At 44.5% G+C, this 27,670-nt stretch overlaps 1 protein-coding gene and 1 long non-coding RNA gene across 2 annotated transcripts in view; one reads left to right on the forward strand and one right to left on the reverse strand.

The window, feature by feature from the left end:
• Nucleotides 1–14,077, forward strand: part of PTPN9 (protein tyrosine phosphatase non-receptor type 9) — a 92,093-nt gene extending 78,016 nt beyond the window's left edge. The window contains exons 9-13 of the mRNA XM_054592047.1: nucleotides 3,887–3,953; nucleotides 9,425–9,503; nucleotides 10,621–10,771; nucleotides 11,193–11,400; nucleotides 12,130–14,077. Of these exons, the coding sequence (XP_054448022.1) occupies nucleotides 3,887–3,953; nucleotides 9,425–9,503; nucleotides 10,621–10,771; nucleotides 11,193–11,400; nucleotides 12,130–12,344 (720 nt within the window). The 3' untranslated portion in view covers nucleotides 12,345–14,077. The remainder of the gene's footprint in view (nucleotides 1–3,886; nucleotides 3,954–9,424; nucleotides 9,504–10,620; nucleotides 10,772–11,192; nucleotides 11,401–12,129) is intronic.
• Nucleotides 10,003–11,305, reverse strand: LOC129085625 (uncharacterized). Its single transcript, XR_008530736.1, has 3 exons — nucleotides 11,220–11,305; nucleotides 10,601–10,711; nucleotides 10,003–10,236 (listed from the first exon to the last, which is right to left on the reverse strand). It is a non-coding gene; the product is annotated as an uncharacterized LOC129085625 (long non-coding RNA).
• Nucleotides 14,078–27,670: the final 13,593 nt, after the last annotated feature.

Here is a 27,670-nt window from a genome sequence, read left to right on the forward strand (position 1 = left end):
TTCTGTTCCAGTTGAATGTTTATTTCTTCCTTCTGTACCAAATCATTTATTTGAGTTCTGATTTCCTTCCCTTTACTGTTGTTTCCCTGTATATTTTTCTTTATTTCACTTTGTATAGCCTTCACTTCTTCCTTTACTTTGTGTCCGTACTCAATCATTTCTGTGAGCATCCTGATTACCAGTGTTTTGAATCCTGCATCTGATAGGTTGGCTATCTCCTTGTCACTTAGTTCTTTTCCTGGAGTTTTGACCTTCCATTTGGGCTGCATTTCTTTGTCTTGGTGCACCTGTTATTTGTAAGGGGTGGAGCCTTAGGTATTCACCAGGGCGGGGCAACCCACTTGGCTGTGTTGTGGCACTGTGTTGGGGGGAGGGGTCAGAGAGGGAATAATGCCACTTGCTCAGCTCTCACCCCACTTTCAGTCACTTCCCCTGCTACCTATAAGCTAATTGGGTCAATTCAGGTGCTGCCCTGGTGCTGACTCCTGGATGAGTGAGTTCTAGGATCCTGTGGGCCCCTCCAACAGACTCTCCTGTGAAACTGGGAGTTCCCCCCACTGCCTCAATGCCTACAGGTTTTTACAGCCAGGCATTTTGAGGTTTTAGTTTCCCACACTGGAACCCTGTGTTGCACATCTATGTTGCTCCCCAGTTTTTCCTCCTGGCTTATCTGCTTGTGAATGTGGAACCAGCCAGTCCACCGTCCTCCACCTTGCTATGCATCCCCTTCGCCCTGCCTGCCCGTCTCCGCCCTTCCTATTGGTCTGGATGAACGTTTCTTCTTTAACTCCTTGGTTGTCAGGCTTCCATATGGTTTGATTTTCTGGTAGTTCTGGTTGTTTTTTGTTTTTAAATTGGTGGTTATCCTTCTTTTGGTTGTGAGAGGAAACAAGGTGTATCTACCTACACCTCCATCTTGGCCAGAAACCCAGGGCCTCTTGGATATACTTTTTGAGTCTTATAACAAAGGACATTGATTTTATTTCCTTTTAAGGACATGGTGTTGTCACTGGAAGGCTTATTCAAAGCCAAAAAACTCTATTACCATAACATGAGCACAGTTTTTCCTTTTTTAAAAAAAAGATTTTATTTATTTATTTTTAGAGAGAGTGAAAGGGAGAAAGAAACAGAGGTAGTGAAACATCGAAGTACAAGAGAAACGTTGATGGGTTGCCTCTCAAATGCCCCCAACGGGACACCCAGCCCACAATGCAGGCATGCGTCCTGATTGGAAATTGAACTCGTGACCTTTTGGTTCGCAGGCCAGTACTCAGTCCACTGAGTCACACCAGCCAGACAGCACAGTTTTTGCTTTTTATTCATCCTATACCTCATGCATTGTCTATAGCATAATCATTCACTTATTCCTTTTTAAAGTCCTCCTTAATATAACTTGTATACAGCAACATCCAACACTTAAAATTTTGAGGTCAACATCTAGAAAAGTATTACATATTTTTCTTTTTCCTTCTGATATACCGGTTCTGTTTACTTTTATATACATTATAAAAGCAGCATTGGGCACTAACCAACTGTGTATCAGTTGGTTAGAGCTTTGTCCTGATATACCAAGGTTGCAAGTTTCATTACCTGTCAGGGCACATAAAAGAATCAGCCAATGAATGCATAAATAAATGGAACAACAAAATCGATACCTCCCCCCCGCCCTCCTTTTCCCTCTCTAAAATAAATTTTAAAATTATAAAAAAACAGCATTGATTGAGGTTCAGAGTAAAGGAATTTAAATAGGTCTCTTAACTTTAACATGAACCACATTATAGGGAATTGTTATATCCTCTCTCCTGTTTCTGTGGGGTAAGTTTTAGGAATAGCACTTCTTTCTATATGGTGCATAGATCAGGACCTTAGGTTTCATTCTCTTTTGACGCTGTTTCAAGCATGTAAACTGAATTTCTGTCCAGGACCGTTACAGAGGGTTTTCCTCAGGAGCATTAGCTAAGAGTCTGGCTGACTGAGGGCAAATTTATCAGTATTATTGAGGTTGTCATAGTATATTCTGTGACCTATTGGAGTATAATGGTTAAGTTGGTGTTCTGGAGTCAGAGATATCTGTGTTTATCTGTCTTGTTGAGTGTTCTCTCTCCATTACTTAGAACAGTGCCTGGCACATACCAGACATTCATTATGTTCCAGGAATGAGTGAATCCCAGTATACCAGGAGACTGTTACAGTTATCCAGTAATTAATCTGAAGACCGTCACTTGAGTTATAGTCCTTCTCATTACTATAAACATTGGCAGAGGCTTTATTTCCATAATAAATGGAGGATTCAAGTTTATTAATGAATTGTTCATCAGATTTGCTCCTGGAATTATAAAGCTGTTAGTCATTGAATATTCAGATAGTAATAGAGTCTGAGTGTGTGGCCCATGCTGTTGATGGTAGATACGAGGTATAGTTTTCTTCCTTCTTAAGTCACACTTTACCTTTTATGTAATAGCAACATTGATGAGGTGTCCTGATCAATTTGGTAGGCTTGCCTCCCTTTTGATTCTAAGCTACAGTCCTGAAAGCCTTAATGGATTCCCTTTTTTGTAAATAACAGCTTTATTAATGTATAATTGATGTACCATACGATTTACCCATTTACAGTGTATAAATCAATGGTTTTTTAAATGTTTTTGGCAAGTTGTGCAGTCATGACCACAGTCAACTTTAGAAAATTTTTATAAACTGAAAAACAAACTCCACTTTCCCAAGTAGAAGTGCTAGGTCTTTTGATAACTGTGTATAACATCCTGAGGTCCTGTCAGACTCTTCCACAGTGACTGCACTATTTTATATTCCTGCCAGCAATGAATAAGGGTTTCAGAATTTCTCCACATGTTTGCCAACCTGTTATCTTTTACCTTTAGCCATCCTAATGGGTGTGAAACAGTATCTCATCGTGGTTTTAACCTGCATTTCCTTGATGGCTAATGATGTTAAACATCTTTCATGTGCTTGTGGACCATTTGTACATCTTCTTTGGAGAAATGGTTATTTTAAAATTGGGTTGTATTTTTACCATGGAGTTGTGAGATTTCTTTATATAGTCTAGAAACAAATCTGTTATCAAATACATGCATTCTACAGGTGTCTTCACTTTCTTGATTGTATCATTTGAAGCATAAAAGTTTTAATGTAGTTGCATTTATCTGTTTTTTCTTTTGTTGCTTGTGCTTTGAGATCATATCTAACAAGGCCATGCTTAACTCAATGTCAAAAAGATTTAATTGATGTCAAAAAGATTTAATCCTATATATTCCTCTTAAGAATTTTTTAGTTTTAGCTCTTACATTAGGCCTGTGACACATTTTGAGTTACCATATTCTACCATATATAATGCTCATCCACGTTTTTGGCCCAAAGTTTCAGGAAAAAATCTTTCATTTTAATGTTTTAATTCGTTTTAATTTATATTTAGAAACAAAACCTATTCTCGTATTTCAGGGTATTATTTTGCATACGGATATCGTTATTGCTTTCTAGAGTTACACTTTTAACGCGTGAGCATAAAAAGAATTAAAAACATTTATATAGATATGAAATTAGTACTACCTATGTATGATGTTCATCCTTATTTTTCCCTCAAAAATTCTGGCAAGAAAGTGTGCGTTATACACTGCAAAATATGCTAGTTTTTGTGTATTGTGTGAGGAAGGAGTCAGCTTGATTTTTTCCCCCCTGCATGTGGCTATCCAGTTGTTCCAGCAGCATTTGTGGAAGTTGAGGTTTTAAATTGGCCCTTTTGCTTCTCTTTTCTTTTTTTCTGATGAGAAGAGACTATCCATACCCTGGGTTTTATTTATCTACTAGTACATCATTTTCCCACCCAAGTGGTATATTCCACACAGCTGCAATGATGTTTCCTTTTTATCATTAGACAGATTATATCAACGCCAGTTTCATGGATGGCTACAAGCAGAAGAATGCTTACATTGGTACACAAGGTAAGTTAGTCTGCCCCCCACAAGTTGGTTTTGAGTCATCTACTTGTGATTCTTCCACCAGATGATAGCATAAGTTTTAAAGAAAATGGTTACTTAATGTGATGCTGTGGCCACTATATTTTGGCCTTTCCTAAAGATTAGGGGTTATTGAGGAAGGCAGTTGAGAAGTACAGAGTTTCTGTATCACATGTACCTGGAAACTCACTGCATGGAGATAAACTGGAGATTTGAACACACAACATTAGTACAAGTTTTTGGACCGCGTGTTATATTGCCATCCTAAAGGGATGGGAAATGAGAACTCATTAGCTAGTGAGGTGCTCATTATGGCTAGTAGGAGGACAGGAGTGGCAGTGGAACTGCCCAGAAACTGAGTCCAATCTGTGAATGGGTGTTGCTGTACTAAGAGGCTTTGCTGATCCCTGTACCATCACAGGGAACCTCAGCAGTCTTCCGACATGGATTGTCTGTGCTAGATCTGACAGTGTAGTACTGGGCTCTAGGAGGATTTCATATGGAGTTTTTATAAGTGTTGCTGCAGGCTCAGTACTCCTGACCTGGCCTCTGCCATCTCAAGGAGAATATTAGATTGTCTTCTAACAGGGTGGAAAAAAATCACAACACAGGACATAACAGCCTCCTATGTGGGCTTAAGGCCTTTTGACCATTACAGACTGTGGCTAGCAAAAGATCTGGTGAATATTCCCTTAATCAAGTAAATGATCAAACTTAGTATCACTGTAATGGACAAACATATTAATATGACTCCTGCTGTGAAAGATTGAGAACTGTACCATATAACCTATGTTGTATGTTGCCAGTTTTTAAGTATGAATCTAATTATGAGAAACAAACCAAACAAATCCAGATCCTGGGACATACAGTAAGAAAACTTGCTTAAACTCTCCCACTTTAATGCCATTAAAAAGTTTTAAAAAGAGCCCTGGCTGGTGTGGCTCAGTGGATTGAGCGCCGACCTGTGAACCAAAGGGTCACTGGTTCAATTCCCAGTGTAGGGCGCATGCCTGGGTTGTGGGCCAGGTCCCCAGTAGGGGGTGCATGAGAGGCAACCACACATTGTTGTTTCTCTCCCTCTCTTTTTCCTTTCTTTCCCCCTCTAAAAATAAATAAATAAAAACCTTAAAAAAGAGAAAAAAATTTAAAAAGAGAACTGTTCTAGATTAAAGGAGACTGAAGAGACATGATAACCAAAGGTAGTATGTCATCCATGATTCAAACCTGCATTTGGAGGATCAAACAGTTAAGGACAAACTATTGGGACAATTGGAGACTATGCATTAGATAATATTATTGTATCATTGTTTAATTGCTTAAGCATGATAATGATATTGTTCTGTAGGAGAATGTCTTTGTTCTTCTAAATATGTATTTGAGTTTTTAGGAGCAAAGTGTCATGATGTCTGAAATTTACTTTTTTTTCTTTTTCAAATTATAAGGGAAAGTTTATTAAGAAATTTACAGATGTAGTAGAAGTGAGCCACTTGGGCTGCATAGGCTAAAGAAACAAGTTACAGAGGCAAGAAGAAAGGGCCCTTGGCGGGGCTGTTGGAGCTTAGGGTGGGGGGGAGGCAAAGGTAACACGTCTCAGGGAAGAAGAGGGGAAGGGAAAAGTGATGGCATGCTCCTGAGAGGGAGAGTGCATCGAAACTTACTTTTATTTTTCTATTTATTTGACCAAAAATAAAGTTTTTATTTCTGGGAGTTAGAATTACATCTTTATTTTTTTCTTTATTCTTTATCATATTTTCCAAATAAGTGAAACTTCTAAATAGTTCAGTAAAAAATAAAATACATGTGTATGTATGCAGTAGTGTCCCTTTATCTGCAGTTTTGTTTTCTGCAGTTTCAGGTACCCATGGTCACCTATATTTCAAAAATGTTAAATGGAAAGTTCCAGAAATAAACAATTCATAAGTTTTAAATTGCATGCTGTTCTGAGTAGTGTGATGAAATCTAGCACTGCCCCCCTCTCTCCCACCTGAGATGTGAATCAACCCTTTGTGCAGTATGTCCACACTGTTTATGCTTCCTGTCTATTAGTCAGTTAGTAGCCATCTAAGTTATCAGATTGACTGTCACAGTATCACAGTGCGTATGTTCAAGTCACCCTTACATTAGCCTAACGCTCTGGCACAATGCCTGCATCTTTCACCTCACTTCATCTCCTCACATAGGCATTGTATCGTCTCACATCATCACAAGAAAAGAGTGAGTAGGATACAATGAGGTATTTTCAAGATAGACCACATTCACATAACTTTTATTACAGTATATTATTAAAATTGTTCTATTTTATTAATTATTGTTAAACTCTTACTACTGTGCCTAACTTATGAATTATATATCATGTATGTATGGGAAAAAAGTGTGTGTGTGTGTGTGTGTGTGTGTGTGTGTGTGTGTGTGGTTTGGTACTGGTTTTAGGCATTCACTAGGGGTCTTGGAACATATCCCCTGCAAATAAGGGGGGACTATTTTATAGAGATAAGCAAACGTCACAAAATGATAGCTAATATTGATAGCTTTTGAACTAAAGAATGTAAGAATATACTGTACTATTCTTTCAACTTTTTGTTAGATTCAATTTTTTCAAAATAATAATTGAGGGAGACAAAAGGGAAAAGGGCCTTTGGATTCTTGGTACATTGTTAATTGGTCTTATGGTCACAGGTTTATGTTTTTCCTCTAGGAGGGACAACTCCCTCCAAAAGGAGTTCTCTCAAGACCCTAAGAAGAAACAACAGAACTATCAGGAAGGATTTTTGGCAGGTATAGGATATGATGTGATCTGCTTAAGAGGGTAGGGCTTTTGTTGAGGAGGATAGTCTTGGAATGGCTGGGCCTATAAGGCATAAGGATTGGCTTTAGGGGGCCTCATAATGCTTCTTTCTCCAGGTTTAGAAGGCAAGGGCACTACTTAGCATTGCTAATTATGCAAGGGTTGTGCCCTTTAGGCTGGTGCTGTAGGCTCTGTCCAGAAGAAACTCTTCTAGGAATATGGGACAGAGGGTTTCTTGAGCCAAACACAGATTACCTTTAGAAGGTGCAAGCGCCAGAAGATGGGGGCCCTGTGATATTGAGAAGGCTGGTTTGATTTATCTGGCTAACCTTCTTGACTATATTTATAGTATTCTGATTCTTAATCATCGTAATATGTATAATAATAATTATCTTGTCTATTAAGAGTATGTATTATATATCAGGTACAGAATCTCCATCTAATTATTATTCTCTGCAAGGAAGTTTTGTTTTGTTAATCCATGAACAAATTGAAGCCCAAAAAGCTTAGGTGACCTTGTATCACACAGCTAGTTAAGTGGCTAGTAAGCCAGAATTTGAAAGTATGTTTGGGTCAAAAATCCTAGCAAGGCAAGTCAGTGGTTTTACCCATGTCAGTACAAACTGGTGACTATTTCTTTGAAAAGTCTACTGTTGAAGGAGTCTTATGTAGGGAGTGCCACTTTTCCTTCCAAATCTCTCGTGCCTTTGAGGAAATTATGACCTCTGCCTGGCCTGAATTTGAGTGGTATCTGGATTATCAGGTGCTCTGATAGGCAACACCAATTTGTCAGTGGTTTGACTGTGGAAAGGTAAGTACCTGAGAGGTGCTGTGGTGCAAGGTGGTGGGGTGTGGATAAACCTAGAGGCAGAGTTGGGGCAAGGGTATTCTTATATTCTCCTTGATATGCATATTATGGTAACACTATCCATTAAATGAAGATGAAAATCACTTATAACCGTGAGACACAGAGATAATATTAACATCTTGCAGGATCTCTTTCTAAACCTCTTTCTATGCATATAAATAGGGACAGACATATAAAATATGTAACAAAATGGGCTCTTTCCATACATTATCTCCTTTTTCACTTGATGGTATCTCGTGCATATCTTTCAAGAGCAAAAAGTACGGACCTTATAATAATTATCATACAGACTTTAAATTAGGGGTATACAATAACTTAATCCTCTGTTGTTAGATATTTAGCTTGTTTTCAAGACCTCACATGCTTTTGGAAGTGTCCACTTCTGCACAGAGGAAATTCTAGTATCATAAAGTGTTAGTGCTTGCTAAAAAGGCTTTAGCAAAAATGGTAGTGAAACCAGCAAACTTCCAGGACAAAAATCAACTCTCAGTGCTTCCCTGTTTCCCTGTAGGCAGTGGAGGAAAAAAACACTGGAAAACTACAAGGAGTTATCCTGAATTGTTACTCCCTTGATCGAAGGGGAGTTGTTGGCCCACAAATATCTTCAGAGTTCCCACTGAGTGCCTATGCTGTGCAGATTCTAACATAGAAGAACTTGACACCATGGCCCTTATAGTCAGCACCATGTTTGCTGAGATGTGATTAATTCTCACAAAGTAAAATGACTGATGTAAAACCATATATATTATATGGTTAAGCTGTTTTGATCTAGCTATGCCATCAAAACCTGAGGAGAGGAAATCCTACAAGGGGTGTGGTAGTCAGAAAGTTTTAAGGAAGAGACAGCACTTGAAAATGAGTAGAAAATGAACAGCACTGGAAGTGAGAGAGATGGCTTGAGTAAAGGATAGAAGCAGAAGTAAGCATGATTTGTCTATATTGTGATGAAGCAATTTTTTAGAAAGATTAAAACTGGCAGGGGTATCCAGAATAGACTGGAAGAGAAAGTCCTATTCAGAAAAGTAAGCCAAGATGAGTAAAGTAACTCAGAGGAAAGATGATGTGGTTAGTTTCCCAGCAGTGAAATTGAGCAGGGAGGTCAGGAAGGGGGCAAAAAGATAGAAAGCAGAAACAATTCAAAGGCAAAACATCTCTAGGACTTAGTAGATAAAGAAAATAGGTAAGTCATAGTTGACTCCAACTTTTTAGGACTGAGTGATAACTGACTGATGTTTCTCTTTCTTTTTTCCTCCCTTCCCCTCTCTCTAAAAATAATAAATAAAATATCTTAAAAAAAAAAAAAGACCAAGTGATCGAAGAATGCCAGTACTGTTAACAGAGATGGGAAAGTGGAGAGAGAAAGCTAGATTTGAAGGAGGGGGCTGAAAATATGTTGGATCTGAGGAGATGATGGGACAGAGAAGGGGACAATTCAGTAGGCAAGTAGGTGATTATAAGGCTTAGCTTAGATGAGATGAAAGCAGCTAGAGACATGTACACAGTCCACACTGTCATTATAGATATGATAGCTGAAATCCTGGTAATAAGGCCCTGAGAGGGTCTGTAACAATGCTCAAACTGTAACCTACCTACAGTTTCACCTGGGGACCTTGTTAACATGGAGATGTGATTTTTGGCTTCCTCCCATGCTGTGCTGGTGCTGGTGGTTCAAGGGAATAGTAGGAATGTAATAAGAGCAGGGAGCCAGTGTATGTGGTTTGGAGTTAGTAGTTGGGAGGAAAACAGAAGAGCCAAGGAAGAAAAAGAAATGATTCAAAGAGTCATGTACCTTGTCTTTTCCAGGCCCTTTGGAGAATACCTATCGTGATTTCTGGCTCATGGTATGGGAGCAAAAAGTTTTGGTGATTGTCATGACCACTCGGTGAGTTCATACCTTTTCTTTCCACCTCTCTCTGCCCCTACCCTAACGAGTATAAGTGATTCAAAAGAGGAATTTATCTCTTAGAAACAATGAGAATTACAAAAGCCATGGCCTTGAGTTTGAGATGTTGGGTTCTTTGGCTTACCCAAAGATAATACAGGGTGTGGTATAGTTTGATAGATCTAACTTCTCAAAGCTTTAATCCGTGGCTCTGGTGACCCTGTGCCAGTCGCAGCCTATTCTGAGGTCCTTGCCTTATCCGCTGAAGGAAGTATTGTGAAACAGGGGGCAATTCACGTTTCATCTGATCCATGCTTCCAAAGGGCAGCTGTCTTCCTGGCTTCTGAATTACCAGTTCCCCTTTGCTCTCCCTTTCCCTGCTACCTTGACCATTTTCTGCTTATTTAGGCTGGAAGCTCTTGATGAAAAGAATATTATTGAAATTTTGGTCCACATATCTGCCAAAACTTCAGGAATTACTATTTCATTAGTATTACCATTACCACTATTTCAGATGAGAACAAAATTTAATTACAGTGTTAGCTCATTTCCCTTTTTCATGGCACTGTTACAACAGCCTTTGATTTGGAGAGGAGGTCATGGAAAAAGCATCACCTTGGAGTACTTTGGAGCCACTGAAGTGCAGTGGAGGTAGACTTCAGGCCTTTACAAAAACTTCCTGCTGGCATCCTGGGTGCTGTGCCTTTCTTATTCTTCTATCATCCAAGGGCCCCTCATTGGGGAAGAAAATGAACAGTGGCTGAGATACAAGGCAGACAGTTCCATCTGGCCCACCACATTTTCTCTACTGTCTTTCTTTGCCCACTCAGTATTTATCCCAGATATGTGAAGAGTGCCAAGAGGTATGAGGGAAGGGGCCAAATGATATGGTAGGTACTCAGTAAATGTCTGCTAAATGAGTACATGCAGAAACTTGCACTGTTATATCCATTTAGAATGAAGGTTTTCTTCCTTTACTGCCACAAGGCAAGGGTATAAGTTAGAAGCAGTGCAAGAGATGGCACTTCTGCCTGGGGTATAGCAGGTGCTGACTAGGTCACGGTTAATGCTCTGCAGAGGAAGGATGGAAGGCTTACTTTGTTCTGTGTGTCTTCAGCTTTGAGGAGGGCGGCAGGAGAAAGTGTGGCCAGTACTGGCCTTTAGAAAAAGACTCTCGGATCCGATTTGGCTTCCTCACAGTGACCAACCTAGGCGTGGAGAACATGAGCCATTATAAGAAAACAACGCTAGAAATTCATAACACAGAGGTAAATCTGGGTTTCTGTTTTCTCACTTTTTTGAAGTTAAGGGAGAACTTTTACTGTAAAGAAAGTCTCTGAAAGGAATAGGCAAGATTCCAGGGGGCTTATAAGTTACTTCCATTTTTCTGGGAATAAGATCAGGATATTCATTTCAGAGCCAATATAACTACATTGTCTTAACCCAACAGGGGCATTACTTAGGGATGAAACTTAGAAGAAATCTGGATCCTACAAATAGGAACTCTGTCCCTTCCAAATATTAAACCTTTCCTTTGGGTTTGTAAAGAAGCAGTTGTGGAGAAAGTTGAGGGTGGTAGGCAGGAATCTTGGTGGTAGGGATCCCAGGGCATCGAGAACCGGAAAAACCAAAGGTAGTCAGGGCAAACATAAGTGACCTCACTAACTTCTGCTTCTTTTTCTATCCAAGGAGCGGCAGAAACGCCAGGTGACTCACTTTCAGTTCCTGAGCTGGCCAGATTATGGTGTCCCCTCTTCAGCAGGTTCCCTCATTGACTTTTTGAGAGCGGTCAGGAGCCAGCAGAGGCTGGCTGTGAGCAGCATGGCAGCAGATTCCAAAGGGCAGTGCCCTGAGCCACCCATTGTGGTCCACTGCAGTGCAGGCATTGGCAGGACAGGTAATGATGCACCTGATGCAGCTCTCAGAGCCTCTGGAGGCAGTAAGGGAGGGGGAGGAATAACCAAGCTCTTTACTGCCAGATTGAGAGATTTTGGTCCATTGGTGGTGAATTGCTGTTCTTCCTAAGTGTCCTTTTGGTAACCCTAGTGCTGTGTGTCCAGAATATACACTTCACAAGACAAGTCTTCTGGGGTTGATGCTTTATACATCCCATTGGCGTGATCATGTTCTGACCCCATCATTGTCACCTGGGTGTCCAGAGAGCTCAGCTGGGCTGTTGCTTCATTCCCATCCCCCTCCCCTCCTCACTTTCTTCTTTGTTGGAGAAGATGAAGACTTTCTGGATCCACTTTACCCTTAAGGGGATGTGCATTGCAGGGACTGCTGGCATTTCTCATCAGAGATCCTTTTGGGAGAAGGTCAAAAAGAGCATTAGGCGTCTGGGGAGAAGTTGTAGAGTCTGAAAATTAAAGCCCAGATGTGAGAGTGCTGTTCTGTCTGGGATTTTACTTTCCCACCTGTTTTTCCTATTACCTCCATGTGAATTACAAGAGGCCTTCCCATTTCTCTGGTTTCCAACACTCAACTCTGCCCTCCTCCTTGAGTCCTTTCAGGCCTGAGGACCCTTGCCTTTAAATTAAGTCATCCAGTACTGCCTGGGTTATTTAGTAGAAGGATGGGGAGAGGAGAGGTGGACTAGGTATGACTACTTCCTTTTTCCCTTCAGGTACCTTCTGTTCACTGGACATCTGCCTGGCACAGCTGGAAGAGCTTGGTACCCTTAATGTGTTCCAGACAGTATCCCGCATGAGGACCCAGAGAGCCTTCAGCATCCAGACCCCTGAACAGTACTATTTTTGCTACAGGGCAATCCTCGAGTTCGCAGAAAGGGAGGGCATGGTGCCATCCAGCCACAACCTCCTGGCCATGGAGGGTCAGTAACTGTCCCATGAGTCTCCTACCTGCTGGCCAGCCTTCTTCCTTAAACTGTCCCAGACACCGCTGAGTCTGTAGGTTGCCATCATTTACACTGAAGCCATGGACCAACCTCTTTCTTGTGTCTCCTGGTGCACGCAAGGCAGCAAGCCCTTTGGCGAGATAGATATGATGAAATTGTTATTAGAAAGGGCCAGCAACAGTGTGTTCTTCAGTCCTAGCAACTGCCATTGAACTGTGCCTTATTATAACCAAATTGTGGCTATTGATTTTTGCCAGGGGCTCCAAGCAAGGTAAGTGGGAAAGGAAGGTCCCTACCCTCTTTCCCAATACCTTCTTCTGGAGGCCTCTTTCCCATCCCTTCCCTTTGCTAGGATTTGATTGGGAGGTTTGGTGAGTATCCACCTTCCTTCCCAGAAAGCTTGACCAAGTTATATATTCTAGAGAACATCCCGAGTGCCAAGCACGTTTATACCTAGAGCGTGTATTCCAGTCTTTTCTGTTATTCTGTGTGTGCGCGTGTGTGTATGTACACTTATGTGTATGGGTCCATATGTATGTGTGTATATAATATATTACTGTATGTGATAATATGGTCGTATTCTATAAATACATATACACAGAGTTACTCCTTTGTAGAAGTTCCTGGGGCTCCGTGTTGTATTTCAGGTCTTGTGGCTTCTTGTACCCTGCTGTTTATCCTGGACTAGCTGGGTTTGGGGATTATGTCTCCTATTGTCAAATGACAGTGGTGGAAGAGGACACAGGCACATCCACTTTCTATGTTCCTACTACAGGCCTTCATCCTTACATCATGACTTATCTCTCTGCAGGATGCTACCTGTTGGAGCCAAGAATACTGGTTTGTGGTGACACTGGTTTAATTCAGCATTGATTACTCCTAGCTAATGATTATTCTCCATTTACTTCGTTGATTTTGGTAATACACCTCCACTGTGATTTCAGACCCTCTCTTTCCTCTTCCTGTCCCTCAGGGATTGGAGCCTTGGAGTAGAGATGAACTGACTGAGCAGCCAGAGGCAAGAGCAATTGGTACAGTGCCTTAGAAGGAAAGAGAAGGATCCCAAGTATGAGAAAGGAAACTACTATGAGAATCCTTCCCTGGGAGAATGAGCTTGGGGCCCTTTTCTTTTCCCAAAAGGTTCCATTCCTTAGGCAGCTTGGCCCTATCTACTCAGATGCCCATCTTTTTCTGCCTAGTAGCCTGCCAAACCTTGGAGCTCAAGCTGGATGGATTTTGTGTCAATAAAAAGTTTAACTCCTGGCTGGGTGAGGCAGTACCCTGCAGTTTCTATCCCTGCACCCCTCTTTCACTCAACCTGCTCCTGTCTGCTGTCAGCCTACCCAGCCTGATGTACCAGGAATGGAATTGAGTCCCTAGCACTCTATATTCCCAAGAAAATCCAAGGAACCCCTAAACCTTCCCCCATCATAGATGAGGTTGGCAGCTCATCAGACCTCAATAATTTTATACTGTAATAAGCTCTTGAATGTATATGTTCTTATTTTTACAGTCTTTTCATTTTGTATTTAATGTCAATTGACTGAATCAGATTCAGAAAATAATTGTAAATGTTCATTTTCAATATCTCACACCAATAGTTTTGTATTTACATATAAATATACTGACATGATCAAACCCTTTTAGCTTCATCAATTTAGTAGCATTGTGGGGCTGGAAAAGTAAAGAGGGAGTCTAAGAGCTGGTCTGGAAGGGATGTGGACACAGGGAGGGACCCAGGTCTTTAGTACCTGAGACTTTCCGGTTTGAAAGCCGTCTGCCTTGCCTGTAGGCGATGACCTTAGCTCTGGGCAGAAATAGGGAATCAGCACCAGTTGAGTGCTTATGGGGTGCCAATTTCGATGCTTGGTGCTTCCCCCTGCCCATTATCTTATTCAAACCTTACAATACTCCAATGAGAGGTTATTCTCCCTTTACTCTATTTCGATAAAGATGAGAGAGGTAAGGTCCAGAGGGCTATAGTGATTTGCCCTCTAGTGAACTAGAGCTGAAGTTGGTCTGCTTACAAAGCCTTTGGCCTCTTCACTGCATTGCTCTCTCAAAGATCAAGACAGTGTTTTGTCTTTTGAAACTACAGGGATTTTTTTAATAGCTCTCTTTCAGAGTACAAGTGGTTCTTAAAATTCCAGGTAATTGATCTTGAGCTGATGTTGAATGTAGTAGACTAGAAGGGTGACAGAGCTGGTGACTTGATTCTCCTATATAGGACCTCCTTGTGTAGGGTCTTTACGTCAGCAGAGTACCAAAGGGGCCATTCTTCCAGGGACACTCCATTCCTCTGAGTACAGGGGTGTTTGTGGGAGGATCTTAAGTCATTTGCATATCTCTCTTAGAATGGAACCAGAAGCTTTATCCACATAGGACTACTCCCCATGCCATATAGCTATTCCCTGTTGACAGACTGCCTAATTGGGACAATTCTGGCCTGGAGTATGTGCAAATATTGGGGAGTTCTTAATAAAAGTGATAGCAGTTAGCATTTACTGGATGCTTAACTAGCCAAGTACTGTTTAAAATGCTTTCTAAGTATTACTTCATTCACCCTCAAAACAACCTTTTGAGGTAGGTATTGATAGACGAAAAAACAGTGAAGCATAGGAAAATTAATCTGGCACTAAGAACCTGGACCATCTGGTTCCAAAGTACCTGCTGTTAATGTTAACTCTTACACTAGGTTCCCTCTAAGGATTCATCTCCTGATCTGTCAACAAATTTTTCCTGAGTTTCTGACGTAAGAGTTGAAGTGTAGAAAAAATTAAGCCAGTCCTTTCCCCTGAGTTATCCTTTATTCCCTTGGGGCAAGCAGGCAATACTATGATGAACAGAGATACCTGAAATCTGGAAGATCAGAGATGGTAGGGTTTTGGTGAAATGTGTAGGAAACAGGACTAAATTCTAGAGGAGGTAAACTTGAACTGTCATTTATTTGAAGAAGCTGTAACCCACTGCTCTGTAAATTCAGGAGCTATGCATAAGCTTTCTGAACATCTGATGGTTGGCAAGGTTATCATTTGCAAGAGCTCTATAAAGATGCAGGTTCCTGGGTCCTGCCCTATATGTGATTAAATTAGTGACAGAATGCGCCAGGTTTTGGAAGCACTGCCTTTTTCCATGTCTCTGACTTTGAGGAAAATTAGCAAATTGCTGTCTTCCAAATCTGAGAGAAAGGGAACCATTGCCATAGGTTGCCTGTAGCTTTTACCATTGGGAAGATAATTGATACTCAGTGTTAAAGGAGGTAAAGAAAGAGGAAGACATAGAAGCCCCGAATTTGTTCGGGAAGTCAAGGCTTTCACAGGAGATTTGGTGAACAAAGCAAGAAAGAACCCACAATCAAATGCTGGACTGTACAGTTGAGAACATAAGATGAAAATGTGTTCAGGGGAGAGTGCATCATGGGCTAAATCAGGCTTCTATCTCTAATTTGATTGCTGTTTTTCACCCAGCTTACAGTCCCTATACAACTGGTCCCTTCACCTGCCCACCCGTGTCAGCTAGGAGGCCTGCTATTATCAGTCTCCATATCACTGTTTGCAGATAGATGACAGAATTGGACTGGTTCTTGGGAAGCTGGGCTATTTTAGCATTGTAGCTTGAGGAAGATGGTACCCCTGCCCTTAAAGGCTTCTCATCTTTAGGAACAACCAGACACACATATGGAAACTCACAAATCAGATCTGGAGGAAGATGGGCCAGATAGAAAAGTTTTCGTAGAGGGACTGAACTCTTTGGTAATTTTGAGATCTCACCACTCAAGTCCTAGCTTTCTTTTATAAAATAAGGGGCCACATTAGATGATCCTGCTACAGGCCCTCCAAAGTGTGAATGTCTGTAAAGGAACCATCAGGACCTTCTCCAGGTGGGTCAGCTCCCACTTCCCTATATTCCCTACCCACTTGGAAAACAGGTCAAGTATCCCCTGTAACCCACAGACAACTCAGCTTTTGTGCTGCTCCATGTAGGGTAGATAAGGTGACTCAGAGTCAAGGAATGAACCAACTAAGGACCCAGAGCCCCCAGCCAAGGTCATAAATTTGTCTCAGGTCTTGTTCAGTACCCACTCACCACTGTTAGCTTACCAAGGGCAAGAACTAAAACTCCCACCAGCTATAGAACCAGATTTTTTCTTGGGGTGTCTGCTCTGTAGTTACCATCACAAAATAGTCCTGAAGATTGTTTCCAACTACACTGCAAACCACTGAGAAGACTGGGTCTTCACAAACAGAAATCCAGCACTCAAACCTGTTGCAGTGTTTGATTTCGCTCTGCCTGCCACCACAGCTTTTATAAAATCCTTTCTTCTGTTTAATCTACATGCTGCAATCTTTTTAAAGATTTTATTTTTAGAGAGAGGGGAAGGGAGGGAGAAAGCGGGAGAGAAACACTGATGGGTTGCCTTCCTTATGCACCCTGACCAGGGACAAAACCCACACCCTAGGCATGTCCCCAGATCAGGAATTGAACCATCACCCTTTTGTTTTGCAGGATAACACCCAGCCAATTGAGCCACCCAGTCAGGGCTACATGCTGTGGTCGTATATACTCATTTTTTTTCCTGCAAAGGCCAACATGGACTGGGAGCAGTGATTTCTTTTCGGTACTTTAGGGTGCTGTGTTCCTGACAGGATGGAGATGAAGATGAAAGTAGGAAAGCAAGACAGTGAGATGTAGAGAAAAGATGGTCAAAGAGTACACAGTGCCCCTCCCCCACTCCACGTTCACGTCCTTCTACTCCTCCCCTGCATCAGAACCTGGCCACTTGTCTAATTAATGTAGTTGTACAAACCTCATGACCAACCAGATGTGCAGCTGAGCCTAGGTCAGCCAGTTTATCCTGTAGGGTCTCTTACTTCCTTGACCTTGAATGAATACCTGTTCTGTGGCCAGCAGCCAGTGGACTTCTGAGGTCTGATGTTCAAGCTGGGCTGGATATGTGAATTGGGGACTTAGTTTAGATGGAAGTTAGGATCCTTCGAAGTGTGTGAGAACAGAAGAGTGAGGAGAGAAATAAGAGAGGAGACCCTTAGGAGCCACCATCACTTAGGGGAGGATGAAGAAAAGCCTGTGAAAGATTTTGATTAATTGAGGTAACCAAGGACAAGCCCAGGCTGTTTTCTCACAGACTAGTGAGTGGTGGGGAGTGGCTGGGATGAGTGAACAGGATTCAGAAATGTAGTTTTACCAGTCTTTTGGTGGGGGGGTAGAGGGTGGCTAACAGGGCAGAGACATGAATGGAAAGTGGAGGAATGGAGACAGCAGTGCAAGCTGTCTCTGCTTCAACCAAAACAAGGCCCACCTTTCTTTCACATATTAGGCCTCTGATTAAGATTTCATTTGAACAAAGGAAACTACTGTTTTAAAAAATGATTAAAAAAATTTTTAAGATAAAGCTCTGGCTGTGTGGCTCATTTGGCTAGAGTGCAGTTCTGTGAACCAAAAGGTTGCTGGTTCGATTCCCAGTCAGGGCACATGCCTAGGTTGTGGATTTGATTCCTGTATGGTGGCAATTGGTCAATGTTTCTCATATCAGTGTCTCACTCTCGCTCTCCGTCTCCCTCCCTTTTCTCTCTAAAATCAATACATAAACTTTTTTAAAAAGATTAAAAAAAATACAACTGATACACAAAAGGAAGCAGTTTCAAAACAAGGTAACCTTACCTATTTTCTAGATTTGGGCTGGGAATCACCCAGAGGGATAAATTAATGCTTAGTGATGGGAAGGCATTTCAAGGTGGTGTATAGTAGTTTTGACACCGTCAGTGTTAAGGAATCTTAATACTTGAAAGATTTCAAGCCTCCAGAGCCACCCAGAAGTCAGAAGTATGGAATATGTACATCCTATACCAACTGGTTTCCAGAGAAATGGAGTTTCTTCACACAGTGGGATTGTTGGATCTTTAGGGCCTGTCCTGGCCTCTTCTCAGACTGCAGCATCAGGGTGGGACTTTGCATTTGAATGGCTAGGAGAAGCAGGAGTAGCAATTAAAGTCTGAGAACACTTGACTAAATGTTAGGCATACTTTGTTTTTAATCTCACAGATCCCTGTAGTAGGTATTCTTATTCTTAGTTTACAGATAAGAGTAAAAAAGATAAATGACCTGTCAAGGACATCCAGCTAGGTAGTGGCTAAACTGGGATTCTGAACAATAGCTTGAGCTTTTCCTCTGAAACCTGTAGGGTGCTATGGATTGGGGTGGGGAGCGAGCCTCAGATGCCCCTCATTTGGATATTCCCAAACTGGCAATGATTGGTCTACAGCTGGCAGAGGTTCTGTCAGCAGGGCACTGGCACTGACATCTTTTTGACAAAGTTGCAAATGGAGATGGGGTCCAGATGCTTGATGGTCTTGAACAAAGAATTGAACAGACCACACAAACAAAGATAAGGAAAGCAGGCGAGAGAAAGCAAGCAGGTGAGAGAAAGTTCCTGGCATCATAATTGATAAGTCCTCTGAAAAACAGGAGGAAGCCTAAAACCAGGAACACACACCAGAGCCAGTACTGACCATCAAAATATCCAGGGAAGTAAGTGGATAACCTGAAAATCAGGATGCACTTAATTAGAGACCAACTCCTGAAATAGCCATCTACCTTCCTGTAGCTAAAATGGTCAGACAGAAAGACAGGAAAAACCCAATCCAGTTAAAGAGGAATGCCATGATCTGTTGTATTTACAGTTTTAACATAGTAAACCAAGGTGAATAACCACTTGGCAAAAGCGCATCATTACAGTATGTTAGGGATCACCTCAGAAGTTCCAAATCTTCTTTGCTCCTAGTAGCTAATACTTCTCTACTCGCAGCCCTTGGCCTAATCTTCAGTAGATAAAGAGAAAAAGAAAAAAAGGGATAGGGGCTCCAATCATACAGAAAGTGTCAAGAATTACATTTTGCCAATGAAGAATTATATGCAGAAATACAGTCATAACAAAAGTTACACTAAAATATTTCATTCCAAAGAAAACAAAATCTTACAAATTCCAAAGTCAAAATCATCCCAACTCACAAAATCCTAATTTCTTACAGGAACCAAACGGATAGTAGCTTCAGATTTGATTCTTGGCTTCAGTGTCCCAAGATAATGGGAGTGGGCCACCTCTGGCCAGGAGGGAATGCCTCTTCTATTGAATGGTTACAGACTTTATAGGGATTTTACTTAAATTCCTTGGCTTAAGGATTTCCCACAATTCTCCTTGATTGCCCACTTAGGGAAGGAAACCACAATGTTAGTTATTATCAGGATGCTGACTGATGACAGCAGCAGTGTTTCAGGTTTTTCTGTCTCCTGCCTCAAAGTCACTGAAGTCAAAGTCCTAACAGCCTCAGCCCTACCACAGTCACCCTAAAGAACTGGGAGTCCTTTCTGTGAATGAGAGTGAGTGAGTGTGGGTGTGAGATGTCTGTGAGACACAGGATGTTTGCAGGGGTGACGTTTTGAGTATATGTGAGCTGAAGAAGACACATGTATGTACTTGGATGACAAATTTTTTTTTTTTAAGATTTTACTTATTTATATTTAGAGGGGAAGGGAGAGAGAAAGAGAGAGAAAAACATCAATGTGTGATTGCCTCTCATGCACCCCACACTGGGGACCCGGCCTACAACCCAGGCTTGTGCCCTGACCGGGAATTGAACCAGCAACCTTTTACTTCACAGGCCAACACTCAGTCCACCGAGCCACACCAGCCAGGGCAAATCTTGCTTCTTCAAGGATAATATTTTTGGAAGGGCCAGAAATCACATAGAAGCCCCAACCTAGATCGTAGGCCTTAGTGTATATGGAGACAGCATGTGGGGGGGATGTTCAAAGCTCAGAGTTTGGGCCCAGACAGTCTTGCTTTGGCCACTTGGGCAAGTCACTCTACTACTCTGAGCCTCAGTTTGCTCAACTACAAGTAGGATAGTAATCCCTAATACACAAAGGAGGCCTCCTGGGAATCAGAACCCTGCTTCTCAGGGTGACTTATGCAGGGAAGGCCCTCAGCAGATCCATTCACTGGTTTGTCCTCACTGATAGGATAGAGGGAAGAAAGGTGGGGTAGATGCAACCTTAGGTGCAGCTGGAGGGCAAATGCCTCCAAATCAAATACTTTCCCAAATAATCTGGGACTTGCTTTGTTAAGCAGGTATCGATGTACTCAGTCTGAAACAACTGTTAGACCTCTTCCAAGGGGTCTCTTGTCCTGACTTATAGGGATTTTACTTAAGTTCCTTGGCTTGTGGTGAGTTTTAGTTGTACTAAAGGAACTCCATCTAGGGGGGTGTTCCGGAGGGGATTTCTACCAGGGTGGTGCATTTAGGAAGGTAGGGAGTATCAGCGAAGCCTGGTTCTCTTGAGTGGGATTAACTACTCTAGTGATAAATTCTCCATAAGTATCTTCATCCACAGTATACCATGTATACATGCTTAGAGCCAAATGATTGGAACTTTGGCCTTCAGAGAAGTTCAGAACTTCACTAGGTATACTAAATAGCATTGTATTTGATCTCTATACAGGGCAAGGATTGCTATACTATCCTTTTGTACAGGACAGGAGGACAATCCATGGATCTTAAGAAACTAAGTGGGATCCATGGGACTGAACTTCTAGACAAATTTTCTTTCTGCTCTACTGCTCTGTTTCATTTCACATTCACACAATTATCTGTTATGTCTTCATCTAGGCCACAGCTTCTTGGGAAATGGAGCAGGAATTTGATGTGGGGCTTCAGATACCAGGTGATCTGTGTTATGATATAGTAAAACTTGGTCCCTGCCCTAGGGAGCCCCCATTCTGAGAGTAAATCACCCTCCATGGCCCTGCCAGTTGCTGGACCCCTCACTGAACACACAGTCCTTATCTCCTGGCCTTCCCCTCCACAGACACACCCTTATCCTCAAAGACTTGTCAACCAACCTACCACCCAGATTCTAGCCCCCACTGCCCCTGTATGACCCCCTGCCCTTTCCATATCAGTATTTATTCCTATCTGCCCTCCTTAGTGTCAAGTTACCTTCCCCATCTGACACTCTGAGCTCCATGGGCTCTGAATAAGAGAATAGTCCTTAGAGCCTTTCTACTCCAATTTCCACAACCCCCTTCCCCCATTTCACAGGGGGAAAACAGGCCTAGAGGGAGGAAGGGACTTGCCTGAGGATATACCACCAGTCATTGGCCATGCTAAATCTAGAACCTAGATTACCTAACCACTAACCTGAAGCTCTTCTCCCTCTTCACACAGGAGGCCACTGACTCCATTTCCTACACTACTCACACTAAATCAGTCGCTCAGTTCCCTCAAGGCTTTCTCAGACTCATCTCTGCTTTTTTATTCTTGCTTACCTATTTCCACTATCCTGGTTAAGCCCTTATTACAACTTACCTGAATTGGGGCATCTTAACTGGCAGCAACAGGCCCCCATTCTGCCCAAAGGACCCCAAGGCTCTTCACATTCTGCACACACTACCTCATCCACACTACATTTCCTGGGTGCCTTCATCAATGGTCTTCCTCACTGTGTACCCTGGCCTCGGGCTTAGCTCTGTTGAGGACAGTCATGTGAGGTAGCCTCTGCCCTGCAGAAACTCCTTTTGGTTGAAAGTTATGGCAGACCTGCAAATGATTCAAGGAAGAATCTGAGTCAGAGCTTCAACTTGAGGTCTGCTTGAAGGTAGGGAAGGCTTTCTGGATTGGGTGGCTGGGAGAGAGCAAAACAAACCTCTTGATTTTCCCCACTTGCCCCAGCAGAATATGTACCTCTGCAGTCTTCAAACCGAGTATTACAACAGCATTTGTGCCCTCACTTTGCTACCTGTAGGCACCCCTCACTTAACCCACCCTTAGAACCCATCCAGGTGCTGGAATGTTGAGTATCTTAAACCATAGTTCTGGGTCTGTGGTCCTAGAACCATAATGCTTGCTCATTTTTTGTGTGCAATTCTAAGAATTTTAACCGGTATTAAAGTATTGTGCTGTTTGGTTCCATCTTTCCAATCCTGGTTTTCATGACTACAGCCACACTTGAAGGTTCTTAACAATGTTTTGCATTTACTTCTTTGTGCCATTTGTTGAAAATGTCCCTCCATTTCTGCCGGATGAAATCGTTTAAGACCCAATTTAACCCTAGCTTGTATGGCTCAGTGGATTGAGCGCCAGCCTGCAGACCAAAGGGTCCCAGGTTCGATTCCCAGTCAGGGTACATACCGGGGTTATGGGCCAGGTCCCCAGTAAGGGTCATGCGAGAGACACCCACACATTGCTGTTTCTCTCCCTCTCTTCCTCCCTCCCCCTCTGTCTAAAAAATAAATAAAATCTTTAAATATAAAAATAAAAAGATCCAACTTAAGTACCACTTCCTCCGTGGAGACTTCCCTAGTTTTCTTCAGCTACAATCTACCTGCTCTGTGCTCCTATGAATACTTATAGAATATACCTGCGCTCCTATATCTATTTATAGAATATACCTGCTCAGGTATAGAATATACCTGCACCTATGAATACCTATTTATATATTTCTGCTTTGCATTAGCTCTTTCTGTGGCATCTCCTGGTTGGGTCTGGAGCCCTGGGCGGGTAGAGTGCGCATTTCATCCATTCTTTAAAATCGTACTCAGCAGCAAGTCGGTAGGAATGTGTCTGCCTAACGCACGGTAGGTGTTCAGACAAGTGTCTGTTGCCTTGAATGCAGGACTTCCCGCTTACACAGTTCATTTAGGCAGGCATCTAACAAAATGGGCGGGACACGGTTAGGTTACACAGCCAGGAGTGGAGACATTCCAGCCAGTCCCTAGGTTGTCCCTATCGCCTCCCTCTGTCCAGTTTCAAATGGGTGTGTGTGTGAAGGGAGCGGGGCTGGACCTACCCGTTCCTCTGGGTCCTCTCTACGGATCATGTCCCAGCTTCCCTCCAGCCCAAGGGTTTCAAGATATTCGAGGCGACGGTGCTGGGATAAAGAGGTCTCCATCACAGAAGCGCCTCCCATGCGCGGCTAGTTTATCTATTTATATTTTTTTGGAGGGAGGGGGGCGTTTAATGAAGGCAAGAGGTGGGGCAAACGGAGGGGGCGGGCCAACCGTGATTGACGCGAGCACCGGGGAGCCAATGGTCCGCGGTGGGTGTTCTCCCTATTCAGGACTCCCCCGCCTGTCTCGCTGGGTATGTTAACAGCTGTTCTTAATTTGGCCTCCCCAGTATCAGGCGTTTGGAGGCTAGTTTGCCGGGGGGTCGCTTTCGCCGGTCTGCCACGGTGCAGTTGCTGCGGGCCCCGGGACAGAACTAGGGGAGTCTTAGGGTCCGAAGCGAGGGTCAGGCCACCAAGGAGAGCTTTTAGCGCCGCCCGCCCACCAGTGTGTTTCCCAGCCAGGCCGAATTCGCGGGGAGCGGTCGGCCGGGTCAGGGGTCGCAGCCGGCGTGTTGCCTCGTTTATTTCACCCAGCCGCTGGTTTTCGTAGGTTGCGGCGGGGAACGGAATAAAGTGCGGGCAGGAAGGCATCTCCCTTGTTTCTGGAAAGCTTTTTAAAAATTATTGTAAAGAAAAAAGGAGATTCCGCACACTGACTGTAGCCGGGTCCGGGCTCGGCAGGGGGCGACGGCCTAAACTCTCGGAGCCGGAGAGCTGGAGTTTTGCGAGCAAGCCGCGGCCCGCGGCTTCCCCCGCTAACCACACCAAGCGAGTGCGGCAAGCCGTCCTGAGGGCTTCGATTCTGTACGCTAGCCGTCGGAGGGCAAGTGGGCGCGCTTCAGCGCGATCCCGCGGTTGTTATGGACTCTTGGGGCGTGGGCGGGGAGGCCACGGGAAAGAGACCCCCACGCCGGTTAGGCGCTCTGAACTCCCGAGCCGTGGCAGTGGAACCGGCATTCGGAACCCGCCAGGCGACGAGCCCGCGCCAATTCGGCCAGTGGCTATGGAAAACCTCCAGGAACTCGGCGGCTTCGATCCGTGCTCCAGCTGATCCCGCAAACTAGGAGCTGCCTCCTACCCCGCCCACCCTAAGACGGCAACCGAGGGGGCAGGGGCGAGGCCTGTGAGCGCACCGACGAGCAGGTGGCCTGACAGGGGCAGTGAAGGTCGGAAACTGGGAAAACAGTATCCACGCTCCGACTGGGGAAAAGGAAATGCATCAGCGGGCGGGGGAGGGGCGCGCCTGGCAGCCGGGATGGCGGCAGCCTGCTGGTAGGCGGGGCGCCGGTGCGATCCGCCGCGGTCGGGTGGAGCACCCCCTGAAGAAGAGGGGCAGAGGCCTGGTCCACAGAACTGCGTCGACTCCTAATCCTGGCTTGTTTACTATCTACCCGGACGACTGTGCACCCGGCGCCCTGCGGCGGAGAGCTAGGGGCGGGGCCTCTTCCACCCATATCCGGCTCCTCCCGAGGGCCCGCCTCCTCTTGTCTGCCACTGGCTGGGCAAGACTGCCTTTTTTCTTCTCGGTTATGGATTGGATGACCTTCTCCGAAGCTCCGCCTCCCGGACGGTGGGCTGGAGTTTAAGTTCTAGGTGTTTTTTTTTCGTGTTGGGCAGGGGAATGAATTCCTGCGGCCACCGCGAGCGCAAAGTCCCGCCCCTACTTCTGATTGGCGGGATATAGCCCCGCCTCTTGCGTAACGAGCAGGGAGAGCGAAGTCCACCCTTCTTCCCCGCCCCCTTTCCGGGGTAGTGTGCGCGCTCCGCACATGGGTGAGGTTAGCTCTGCTCCTTAGAACTGTCTCCCGCCCGGAAGTTCCGGGTTTAGAGCCTTTGGCAAGGCGGGGCGGGAGAGCCGAGAAAACACTAAGATTCATTTCTCCAAGGCTCGAGATCTGGTAGCCCTTGCTATGAAGTTAAGGGTTGACGGTGTGAAATGGATTTGGGGGCTTAGCTCCGGGGGTTTTGCAGGGGTTGAGAGGAGGGAGTCGAATCTGTCCTTCCGGTACAAGAACTAAAGTTCTGACCCTGCAGCCTGGCTATTCCTTTGCCCCTTGACTTTCCGAAGATCGCACTGAGCTTAACCTTGAGAATGCTGCGGCCGCTGACAGTATCTTTTCTTCCCAATGTAAGGCAGCCGCTCTCCTTAGTTGTGTTTGTCTAAAACTCCAAGCAACCTAGGATTGGCCTGGACGCAGAGAGGTAGGGGATGGCTGAATCCTGCTTGGGTTCGAAGTGGTTCCTGATGTCAGGTGGGAGCGCAGCGTGGCACGCAGTCTAGGGCGCGGGGTCAACTCACAGTTAACGGGTAGCCCTCAGTTCTGCAGAAGTGCCATTTCTTTGAAACTTCCTAAGGGTTTGTCCCGGGGTGCGCTTTCCCTAGGTGTGACTTATTTTTAGAGCTCTGTACTGGAGCAGGACTTGGCTTTTGGAGACGCTGCTCCAATTTGTCGACTGTTCTTGGGGTTCACAGTTAGCTGCCTTGTCCTTGCGACTCGAAGCCATCCTTCGAGTCAGGCCCACCTGTTGCTAGCGTTCATTCCTTTACATTTTAGCCGGATCGCATAGGGAGGACACGTTATGACTTAGGTTCCCTGGGGCCTGCCACTAGTGGAGTGGCCTCTCTCGGAGTAGGCTTTTTGCTGGAGAGAGCGGGAAAACTCTAGTCCCGCCCTCTCCTCTCCGGGCCCTCAGTGAACACCCTCCAAAGCAAGGCCAGTATGAGTTTTCCACCTTATATGGTGAGTAAATAAAAGCAACCTAGGCACTTCAAGCACATTGTGTGTTCGAAGCCCTATAACTGACAAAGAGAGAGCCTAGGGACTGCCATTAACCCCTGTTGTCCAAGGGTGAGGTGAACAGGTGTTCTTACAATGTTTTGTCCCCAGCTCTAATTTTTATCCTTTTTCTGAAGTTTGAGTGAAAGTTTATTTATGCCATGGCCTCTTTGGTCTACTTCCTCCGTTCTTACAGTCTGAGGATACCTCTAGATTTAACCTGGAGATCACCCTCTGCCTTCCGGAGGCTTGCCAGGGCCCGTTGTCGGTTAGGGCCCAGCTTTCATATTTATCTCCACCTTTTTAAGAGTGCTTGGTCAGGTTTGGGGAGTGCAGGTGTTAGAAATGTGCTGCGGGTTGGTAACCTCTAGGGCTACTTGTCGGCTTTGGTCTACAGTCCTTAATTCCGTATCCTACTTACTGAAAGGCTGCTATGGATATATGTGTTTAGGAGGAGGCAGCGAGCAGAAATGTAAACTGTAAAAACAGAATAGGACAGGAAGGATGAAGGGTTTTTTTCTTTTCTCTTTTTCTGTAAGGCAGGGGCGGAGGGGTCATCCAAGGTGGGAATGCTGTTGCCTCTCTCCCTTCGAATCCCAGGGACAGGACCTCTGCTATGGAGTTTCCTAGCACCTCCGGTTTGGGGCCCTGAAACTCGCTGCGCTCAGTCTCTAGTGTAAACATTCCACAAAAGGACTGCTAAGGTTCAGCCTCCTGGTGTGGGGCGGAGTCAGCTCCTTCCTAGACGGGAGCTCTGGCCAATGGGGCTTCTACCGGGCACGAGCTATCCAATTCACGGGTTGGGGGCGGGGCCTGTCCCGGCAGTGTGGTCAGAGGAGCCTGTCTCACGGACATTTTACCCCACATCTGTTACTTACCTACCTTAGAGCAGCGGGAGAGAGAGAAGGGTAGCCATCCAATGCGATGATCGGCGAGGGCGAGCGCTGACTTCTTAGGCCTGTGGCTGAGACGGCCCGGGGCGTGATATGTGGAGTCTTCCAATGAGACGTGAAGAGCTTTTCTGCTTCCTCCAATAGTGTTGTGGCTTGGGGGTGGGATTCAGCATTTCATCTCCAATAGGCGGGGTTGAGTTCGGGAAGCTCCCCGCCAATAGAGGCGTGGAGAAGGTGAGCCGCTTCCCCCTCCCTGCCTAGGGGTAAGGGGCGGGCAGATGCAGCAATTGGCTAAATCTGCCCGCCCCTTACCCTCCGCGCCGGTAGTGGTCGGGCTCTCCCGTGGATGAAATGGTCCCCTTGCAAGCCACAACGCGAGGAGACGAAGAAGCTGCTTCGCATCTCGTGGAAGACTCCTATCTGCCGCAGCTCTCGCCGATCATCGCATTGAATGGCTACCCTTCTCTCTCCCGCTGCTCTGGAAACAGGTAAGTAACACAGATGTGGTAAAATATCCATTTTTCGAGCCCCGCCCTACCCCGTGGGTGGCTCGTGGTATTTACCTCCCGTCTGGAAGGAGTTTGACTCCGCCCCACACCAGGAGGATGAACTAGCAGTCCTTTTGTGGAATGTTTACACCAGAGACTGAGCGGCAGTTTCAGGCCCCAAACCGGAGGTGCTAGGAAACTCCATAGCAGAGGTCCTGTCCCTGGGATTCGAAGGGAGAGAGGGCAACAG

Source organism: Pteronotus mesoamericanus, unplaced genomic scaffold (genome assembly GCF_021234165.1).
Source record: "Pteronotus mesoamericanus isolate MK-2021 breed Mesoamerican mustached bat unplaced genomic scaffold, CSHL_Meso_final scaffold_31, whole genome shotgun sequence".
NCBI classification, from domain to species: domain Eukaryota; kingdom Metazoa; phylum Chordata; class Mammalia; order Chiroptera; family Mormoopidae; genus Pteronotus; species Pteronotus mesoamericanus.